The sequence below is a fragment of the Teleopsis dalmanni genome, chromosome 2 (genome assembly GCF_002237135.1).
Source record: "Teleopsis dalmanni isolate 2A chromosome 2, ASM223713v2, whole genome shotgun sequence".
Taxonomy (NCBI): domain Eukaryota; kingdom Metazoa; phylum Arthropoda; class Insecta; order Diptera; family Diopsidae; genus Teleopsis; species Teleopsis dalmanni.
This window is the reverse complement of record NC_051847.1, coordinates 229100439-229110652: the sequence shown is the minus strand read 5'-3', so window position 1 is coordinate 229110652 and position 10214 is coordinate 229100439. Positions and strand designations below refer to the sequence as shown.

General features: G+C 31.6%; 2 protein-coding genes across 2 annotated transcripts; one reads left to right on the top strand and one right to left on the bottom strand.

The window, feature by feature from the left end:
* The first annotated feature begins 946 nt into the window (after window positions 1-946).
* On the top strand, window positions 947-2039 carry LOC119676900. The gene is made up of 2 exons (XM_038088169.1): window positions 947-1577; window positions 1669-2039. The coding sequence occupies exons 1-2, from the start codon at window positions 947-949 to the stop codon at window positions 2037-2039; spliced, it is 1002 nt and encodes a 333-aa protein (XP_037944097.1).
* A 4289-nt stretch (window positions 2040-6328) lies between these two features.
* Window positions 6329-9295, bottom strand: LOC119678201 (acyl-CoA desaturase 1-like). The gene is made up of 4 exons (XM_038089901.1): window positions 8950-9295; window positions 7555-7891; window positions 7140-7486; window positions 6329-7064 (listed from the first exon to the last, which is right to left on the bottom strand). The coding sequence occupies exons 1-4, from the start codon at window positions 9293-9295 to the stop codon at window positions 6820-6822; spliced, it is 1275 nt and encodes a 424-aa protein (XP_037945829.1). The 3' UTR covers window positions 6329-6819.
* Between the last annotated feature and the right edge of the window lie 919 nt (window positions 9296-10214).

Below are 10214 nucleotides of genomic sequence, written 5' to 3'. Positions count from 1 at the left end.
AAAATAAATATTGATGAAGATTAAGAATTTTGCGTTTTATTTAAAATTTCCGGAAGCTTTTCGGTCACAATGTAAATACTCAAATGATTTGTTTGTCGATTGCAAAAATAACAGAAACTGCTTAACGTTCAGTTACGATAGCCTTTTATTGAATTCGTTATGCCAGATTATTGAATAGCTGCGTATTTCGGATGGTTTTGGGTGATTAGACTTATCTATAATTTTTTTATTTACTAAACTAAAGGCAAAAATATTGAATACGTATATGACATTCAAAACCATTTCCACTAAAACCATTAATCTTAAAGTCGAACATACGCTTTAAAGTGTTAGTTGTAATTGGTGTAACTCGTATCAGAAACTAGATTGCAACTGCATTGGGTTTAAAGTGCTCCACTGACATTTTGTACCACTTTTGTGCAAATGGCCACAACTGGGTCAAGCCATTGTTTGTTCGTTCATTATCAAAATAGACGCACACAAATGGACACAACAACTGAATTAGAATCAATGGAAAGTTGAACTGTACTTGCTAGCAGCTAAGAAAGATTCTCTGAGACCAAGCTGGGAACATGGCAGCAGAGATAATCAAGTACGCATGAACAATATCCGCTCAGACGGATTTATGCTACAAGAGTGCAATTTCAAATCATATCAAAATGAAATACAGTCGGGAAATGTTGCTCTCGACTGCTGTGGTCACATTAGAAAATGGCAGTGATGGCATAACAAGTAAAACTACAATTCTTTCAATTGCAGGAAAGTAGCAAAAGAAGTAAGTAGAGATTGCGAAGTGGTTGCTTGTGATCTGTCAGACTGCTGCGCAAGCCTGCAGTTTAGAGCTGAGCTTAAACCAGTGCGGTTCACAGACACAGAACCAAATCTTTCTGATTTATTTCAAAATACATTTATAAGAAAAAGGATACTTTGTCCTTTTATAGACAACATGTCTGAAGTATCTATGTGTACCTTCCATATATTTTGGCTGGTATTAGTCTGCGCCTGCGTTGTACCGACTCAACAACAACAACTAGTACAAGCTTTGAACAGTGAAGACAACGATCATTTCAGTAAAGCGGCAGAAAGCTCCGAGCAACACACAAAAAATCAAAATATCGCTGAAGATTTGAGCTTTTACGACGTAGCGCGAAAATTGTTAATAGATGGCGACACTGAAACCTTAGCACGTAATGCCGATAATCTTTTTAAAACCATACCGTACGTACGCGCAACAATACCGCTGCGCATTTATGAATGCCTACGTAAATTTACTGCTTTGCACTGCACAAAGCTATTCGTACTACAAAAAATGGAAGAACATAAGAATTACCCGCGTACTGGAAACTTAACTAAAGACTTCATGGATCAATTTTTTGGTCCCGAGAAAATATTGGGTAGTTTGGTTACTAGCAAATATGCATCTATGGCAGAGAAAGAGTTAAATCAGCGTTTGGTACAAAATTTTCAGAAATTTTTCGAGGACCGCGATATTAAAATACACTTCTTACCCGGCATCATGGTGCGTATAGTTCCAAGCAAGGAGAACACTCTAAAATTTTCACTCAAGAAAGGCACAAGTAAATCATAACAGTTTTTTACATAATTATTAATTAATATATATGTACCAATATATTTTTACACAAATTTTTTTTCCTTTTTATTTCGTAGAAAATAAATCTAAAAAACAGGCACGGTCTTTTAAACACTATAGGCGAGTACGTCCAGAAGTAGCAATGGAAACTACGGAAGAAGAATCAGAAGAGGCACAGGAAAAACGTCCCATGCTTGGCAAACGGAAAAAGAAACGTACACTTAAAAAAACCATACTGCAGTTAGCAGTTCCGGTTATGATTATGCCTGCCATTTTAATGGGTTCATTTCTTCCATTTATTCTGCCTGTTCTGAAGATGGCCACAATTATGACGTTACTCCTGAATAATAGCGCATTTATAGCGGCACTCATCTATGCCGCTCGGACACATGTTAACTCACATGACGAACAACAACAAATAAACTATGGACATTCCTCTTATCACTGAGTTCAAAATGCATATGGAAAGCCTATAACACCTCGTAGCAGTCAGATGGACAGTCTTATCAGTCTATATAAATTTCTGTAATTTCTGTTATTTCTGTTATATTGCGAAATAGTAAAGGATTTGAACTGAAAAAAAAATGTATTGAAAAAAATTAGTTTAAATTAATTTTTTGCTTGTCGATATAGCTGAGGTTTCTGGCTATACAAGTTCTTATTATTTCTACAGGTTTTTTTGCTTTTAGTGTTCAACTTTTACGCTCAGCATTAAAATCATTAAAATGCAAAATAGTGTCTCAGAACAAATTAGCAGCTCAGTAATATAATATTCCATTAGACAATAAACAAAAAAGAATTAAAATAATTTTTGCAAATTATGCTTAAACGTGGTCAAAATCCTCAATTCGACATTTTTCAACTCGCTGAAGGGTAAAAATGTCATATTTTTGTCAGCGAAAAACCTACGAAAATCCGAAATGTTCTTCTTAACAAATCGTAATTCATGTCTAAAAACGTTTAAACAAGACTGGATTTTGAAGCTTTGATGCTGGCATCGATAGACATTTCGGCGCTACTCTTAAAAATTACTTTAAAGTGAGAAAGCGGAAGAAGTGGTATAATGTTAAGTTCAATTTATCTTTATAATTCAGTTCAATAAAAGATGGTATTAGGTTTAGGGTGAGGTTGTATAAGCTCAGCTAATCAGGTTTCCGGCGAAGTAGACCATTGTAAATAACATAGCTATTTTGTGCTCTATTTGACTCTAATTGGACAGAAAGCATTTATTCGTTTCAATGAAAGTACCTCGTTGCAGAATTCCTAATATAACATCCTGCTAAATATTAGATTAAGACAATTATTATGGATAAGTCACAAAATCTGTTCTAAACTTCCGCAAAACTTCTTGCTTTCATATAAAAATAATAATACGTATGTGATATATATAGATTTCCTTAAGCATATACAAAATGCTCGAGAACATATTAGAAGTCTATTCTAAACACAAATCTTACATTATAAATACAGTCCAATAAGATGATGGAAACGTGATAACTGGTAACATTTTCATTCTTTATTGTGTAAAATATGTAACTTATCAATACTTATCAGTTAGCACTTAACAATACAATCGGAATAACTTAGGGTGTTCGATGCTCGATGTTAAGGTATCACTTGAATTGAAGCAAAGAAATTTGATGATGATCAAAAATGAAAAATGATAAATTTCGAATACAAGCGTCCACGCTTACAAACCAGTGACCCTTTACAAATGGATTCAAACTCTGTATATACGGCAAACAATATTATATTAAGTGTTTAGTGAGTTTAGTAATTAAGTATTTAGTAACTATATATTAATTATTGTCTGCAGTCAGATGCAAGGATTAATTCATTCCTATAATACTCACGACTTGACCGTTTGCACAAAGCAGTTAAGGAAAAGTGACCAGAATTGGTTAAAAGAATAGGAGATGTACTTAATAGCGACAACACCAGATCATACACATCTTAGTTGACACGTAACAAATTAGTAATTGACGAATTTTGAGCATCTAACTACCATTTCCTTTGGTCTCTGCAAAACTCTTAATGATAAAAAATTGACACAACGAAAAATTCTACACCAATGGAATAATACAAAAGGTCAATAATGTACCAAAACACCATGGATATTTTTTTTATCTCCAAATATATGGTTGGTCCAATGCAATCACAAGTTCATTTGTATAATAATTTGATAGAATGTCATAAAACACATTCAATCACCATTTAGAATACCTCAGGTCATGTCCAACCCAAACAAGTGACAAAGCAAGCATTTACGACGGCGCTAATTGCTAGACATACATAACATGTTATATGAGCCATTTAAAGAAATAGCTGGATAGTGAAACATTTGAAACTACTAATAAAATAATTTTTCAAAATTGTAAAGCAGTGACTTCAGATTGGAAACAACGAAACGTAAAATAATTAACAATTATATTAAATATTGTAAAAATATTAATTAAAGTATGTACTTATTATTAAATTGATTTAAGAAATACACTATAACAATAATGAAGAGAGTCTACTTCATTTTACACTATCAGAATTGACAGCCATTAGAAGTTATATCTCAACATGAACTAAAAATCTAAAAGTAAATTCTATGGAACTACGTTCGTCTCCAAAATTGGTTGATGTTCTGACTTCACTGTTGTCATTTTGTTTAACAATATATGATGATTTCTAATGGTTTTGTGGTTTTAAAGCAATCTCTACTATAGTGTGCAACTAATATGCAAAAATCTCTAAAAAATTTTGAACAAAAAGTTCATATTTTTATTATTGTCTAATTAATAGCTTTGATCGTTTTTTATATATTTGATGGGTCATATATTAACAATGCTTCTACACATGCCACACGCTTCTTCTAAGCTTCTTGTTCTTTAGCGATTTTTTGCACTTTTTATTGGATTTTCATTGAATTCTAGTTTGTTAACATTGTCGTGTGGTTTTTAAATTTCGATTTCTCTCCATCACTTCCGTTTATTTCGAAACGAGATTTCACACAAAACAAACTCGTCTGATATCAGAAAAAAACCCTGAAGACGCGAAAGAAATGCTTTAAAAATTGAATTAATGCGATTAAATGAGTTACCGGGGACCTCGTGCTACATCGATTAGCATTTTTTATTTATTTCTATTAAATAATATATATTTTAAATTTATTTTTGCATAATAACTTCGTTTCACGGCTCAAAAATTCTAACCTTTTAATAGAATTGAATTCGATGTTTTTTATAATTTTATGATATTATAAAATCATAGACAATTTATTCTGTCGAAAGAAAACTGACATTCCACATCAACTATAAAATACAGAGCTGTGCAGTAATGATTATATTTGTAATTAGATTACGCTCAATTATAAATTACTGAGTAATTTAATTGATAATTGAATTTCCAGATTATATGTGTAATTTAATTGAAAACCTCAATTACGAATTGCAGTATAATTGTAATTTGTAGTTGCGTTTCCAAATTACAAGTATAATTTTAATTGAAAACCCAACTATGAATTACGCGTAATTTGCAAAAATAATCTAGAGAAGAAGAAGCATCGAAACTTCTGAGAGATGATAAACGAATCGAAACTATAGTTGGATTTTGGGTTTTAAGTAGCCCGCATTATGTTTGCTTGTTTTTGCTTTTTACATGCATTTAAGGGTGGTTTTGCGCAATTTTATTTTTTTGTTTTTTGTTTTAAGCGAATGTGTAAACATTTTGTTGTTCCTTTTTTTGGTTTGACTGTATTTTACATTTCCTGATACGTAGTGCGTGCATTGTTTTAAGCAAATTTGAGATGATCGTTGTTTTTGTGTAGTATATGTGTGTACAATTTGTGTGCATATAATATAATTTGTTTTGCTCATAAGGTTTGCCTACATTTGTTTTTTTAACCGATAATGTGCATTTTAATACTTTTTGTTGTCTAATTGTCTAATTGATCTAGAATAGAGACAAAAAAGAAAGTTGGGTTTTCAATTAAAATTATACCTGTAATGTAGAAATTCAACTACAAATTACAATTATACTGCAATTCGTAATTGAGTTTTTCAATTAAATTAAACATATAATCCGGAAATTCAATTATCAATTATAATTTTTCTATAATTGTAATTTAATTTGTAATTTAATTGATTTTGCACAGCTCTGATAAAATATCAAAACTTTTTTAACTAAGCTGATAATTAAGTGCAAAGGTTGCTTAAAGTACTAAGGGCACTTTACTAAACAATTGACTTTATCTTTCGATTCAAAATCTTATATATATTTTAAAAATTAAAATTCAATTATACAGTAATCCCCCCTATAACGCGGTACCAGTTCGTAATTAGCTTCGCCTATCTTTGCACGTGTGTATACGGGGTATACGGGAATAACCTTATAACGCGTGTTTCTATAACACGAAACCAATCTACAGATATTCCTTAGCAAATAGAAATGATATTTTCAGTTCTATACACGTGTTTACTATTATATTATTTTTCTATTAGAAGTGATAAATCTTAACTTTTATGGGAAACAAATAAATATTCTCCTTATTCGCCAATATTCGCCGATCTATTTTAATTGCTCGGTGATGGAAAAACTAAACTTTTTATTTTTTTTATAGGATTTTTATTTTTAATTTTAAGTTTTTGGTTATTATTTTTTATTGTATTGTACAAATGTATATATGACCCTTAAATAATAATATAATTTGTAACATAGTATATATATAAAAAACAACACGTTGTAAAAATAATTACTTTAGAAAATAAATTTGTTTGTATATATCAAAAAATATATATTATAATAATTTTTATAACTAGAAACACGTACTTTACAAGCAATTTCCTTAAAAACTAAACCTTAACACTGCAATGTGAATTATCCTTAAAAATAGAACCTCTCGCGTTATAATTAACATTAATTAATAAAACATTAATTTAGAGTTGAAATTAAAGTTAAATCTTTTGGGAACCCCTCTAGATTCCTCTCGCTTTCAATTAAAAATTTTGCAATTTTAATTATTCTTTAGAGTTTTAAACAACAGACCTGACGATGGGTAAAGTATTTGATTTGTAAATATAAAATTTCGAATCAGCACATCAATTCCCAAAGAGTTTTATTTGGCTTTGTGCATATTGTGCATATTATGTATAATGTATGTAAGAAAGTAACAGCCACCAATTATAATTATTATAATTAAAAACTGTACTCTTATAGTAATGGAATAATGATAAGTTTGCTACCTAATCCTCTTTCTTTTCATGAATTGTAGCTTTTTTACGATCATCCTCCAGAATGTCCTTATCATCCCAACCCCACACCATCACGGGCTCATCATCGTGATTTAGTTTTGATACCATTTGGTTTGTGATGCCACTCGTAGAGTTATTGTTGCAATCAATGGCAGATGAGTGAGTACCATCACCAGTACGACGTACACGTTTCAGCACCATTTCTTCAGAAACTGATTTCAAGTCATATGCTTGGCCTATAGTTTGTAATTTGTTGTAATTCATTTCATTCATTTATGAACTATTTATAAATATAAAAATAGAAAACATACCAATTTTAGCCATCAAATTTATGAAAGCAGTGGACCAGTTGTATTTATATGTGCCTAATTCAGCTGCTTTATAATCCCAAGGGAAGACATGATGATAGTTATGCCAACCTTCACCGAAAGCAATAATTGACACAACCTTACTTTCGACTGAGCTTATTGCGGTGTCATAAGGTTTCATTCCGTAGAAATGAGCTGCGCTATTAACCAACCAAGTACCGTGCAATGACAGACAGTAACGCAACATGGAGCAAACAAAGAAACATACTTTTAGTGATGAACCCAAATAGAAATATGGGAATAGCGCAGGAAGCACGAAACAACATATGGGCATAACGATGAAATAGTATCTAGAATTATAATTAAAATAATTGTTAAATGCCCATTTTGATAACAACAATTCTGGTGCAAATCTTACTTGCGTTGGAAGACTACAACGGGATCAGCCAATAAGTCACTCATATCAATTTGTTTGCCCTTCTCTTTAACATCAGGATGTTTTTTGCATAAAAGCCATCCCATATGTGCAAAAAAGAAGCCGCGTCTAGAGTTGTGTGGATCGGCGTCAGTGTCGGTAAATTTGTGATGTACGCGATGATCTCGTGTCCATTCATAGATGCTGTTCTGGAAAGCCAATGATTGACACAACATAAGAAATATGCGCAAAGGCAATTTGGCCTTGTATGCTCTATGCGACCAAAGACGATGTACGCCAGCAGTAATTCCCAAACCGCCAATAAATCCAGTTATATAGACTATACCAAATTAAATAAACATTTATTAAAATTTGTAATAAAATTAAATGATAAAGCAAGAAATGCTACGTGTTGACTAATGTACTATGCACGTTTTTTACTCCTATTTATTAATGCAGACATGTGTACTCGATCTCAGCAGTTTTCTGCTAATACGTCAATTATAAGCTCTTAGCTTAGCTTTCAATTGACGTGTTATAATCCAAGAGCTGCGTATACGTGTTACGAAAGTATATAGCCTAATTATTGGTAAGAACTTCGGTTCTGTTCTTGGAATTTCAACAACTTTTCTTACTAATAATTCAATCTGTTCGAGTCATAAAACTAATTTCTGTTTTATATAACTTTTTAATACTTGTGACGCGGTACGATGACAATAATTCAATTGGGATACTTGGATTTTGTGAATGAATTTTTAAGGTTGATATATGTGTCATAAAAGCTGAGACATGCTTTGAATTTTACCAAAATCATTCAACACTTTGTCAACTACATAAAAATTATTTTGGAAATTACATTTTATGAATTACTTAGACAGTTGTGTAGATTTCTTTTCCAATATAAAACAAGAACCATTGACCATTTAGGAGTATATTTGCGTCACTACGTGCTATTACGATAACTGCAGTCTTTTCAAATTTTTAAAGTTCATCAAATTGCAAAACCCGATTTAAGAAATTTTACATTGGCATTATGATTATATAGTCTTAAAAATATATTGTGAGCTTTGAGATTAATAGAGAAAACTAGAATTGATGAAGTGCTCATTATCATATCATACAAACGATATAATACTGTTATATATAGACTTCCTTAATATTACTTTGACAACCTTTCATATGTTCAGCTGTTACCTTTAAATTATTTTGATATCTTCGAGAACAATAACTTTACTGGTACTTGATAGCTAAATGCTATTAAGTATTCCTTTAAAAAACAATAACAATAACAATAGAAACACTTTTTCTATTCTATATTTACAAAAGTGATATACTATGTATATCCAATGTTAAATGAAGTATTTATATATTTGTTCTTGTTCTGTCAGTAATACTTACTCAAACCGAATTCAATATAGGCACTTTCAGCAAATATCAGATACAATCCATACAAAGCAGTTGAATGCAAAATAATGAAGAGCATTATATTTCCCCAAACAATTTCCACTTTATAGGGTTTCTTCTGAATGGCACTATTCTCAGCAAGTTTTGCGTTCTTGGCGTTGGATTTCATTAGGGCAGGTTCGCCTTGAGTCGGCACACGATCATTGCCCTTGATGGTGGAGGGGCAAGTTGCGGTAGTGGTTGTTGTTCCAGCTGCCGCGGCTTTGTTATTGTGATTGCCATCATTAGATATGGCAGTCTCAGCAATAATGAAGGTGCTGCCTATTATATTGGGAGCCATCTAAAAATATACAAGGAAACAAAGCAAACTATTTGAAAAAAATGTTTTAAAATATTTTTTAGAAATAAAGAATATGGGTGTGGTACCAACAAAAAGCTAACAATACAGAATAAATATTCAATCATTATTATTAGCGGTATTATTATGATAATTGAAACATCAATTTCCTTTTATGCTCTTGTAAATAAAATTAATTAACTATGCGGATCACATGCAAACTACGGGTGTACTCGAGTACACAGTATCTAGCAGCTACACAAATAGTAGGCAGATTTCACTTGCTTAACCTGTTCGCTGGCCTTATAAATTGTAACACTGTTTACTTTTACAGATCAGGTATATTGTGAACAATTAAGATGTCAACAGTTATATATTTTCAACACTTTTAGCTCCAACTGAAAATTAATTACGGCAAATTACTTAATAAATCACGTAGAAATGTTTGAATTTTGAAGTTTCGTAGAGAGGGCTCTCCTGTTTGGTTTTGTGATATATTGCAAATAATTTTGGGTATGCAAATTAGTTATTGTAAATAAAGTGAATTTAGAAAGTTCTAAAGCAGCAATTGCGCATTCGCAGCTACAACTGGCATATTAAGTAGTTAGTTTCGATAGGAAAAGCATTAAAGGAAATACCCGAAACTTTTACACGTGCTTGGTAGAACCTATTACCTAAATCCACCAATGCAGCTAATATGGTGTAAAGTGTGCAATCTTATATATGTATAATAATACTGACTTCAACTCACTTGACAACAATTTGAGCAAATACTTCATTTGGAACTAGCTCCCAAATCTCTTGGACAGTACTACCTCATCAAGAATTCCAGTCAATGAATGCTAGACTATGGCAAATCGATGCTACTTGAATTCCTAATGCCAAAAAGTAAGCTAATGTTACCGAAAACATAAAAAATCGA

Excerpts from the sequence above, each read along its gene's own strand:
- LOC119676900 (XM_038088169.1), top strand. The coding sequence starts at position 947 with ATGTCTGAAGTATCTATGTGTACCTTCCATATATTTTGGCTGGTATTA. Across the intron at positions 1,578-1,668 it reads TTCACTCAAGAAAGGCACAA|AAAATAAATCTAAAAAACAG; the intron begins GTAAATCATAAC and ends TTTATTTCGTAG.
- LOC119678201 (XM_038089901.1), bottom strand. The coding sequence starts at position 9,295 with ATGGCTCCCAATATAATAGGCAGCACCTTCATTATTGCTGAGACTGCC. Across the intron at positions 7,487-7,554 it reads GTTGTAGTCTTCCAACGCAA|ATACTATTTCATCGTTATGC; the intron begins GTAAGATTTGCA and ends TTATAATTCTAG. Across the intron at positions 7,065-7,139 it reads AAATTTGATGGCTAAAATTG|GCCAAGCATATGACTTGAAA; the intron begins GTATGTTTTCTA and ends TACAAACTATAG.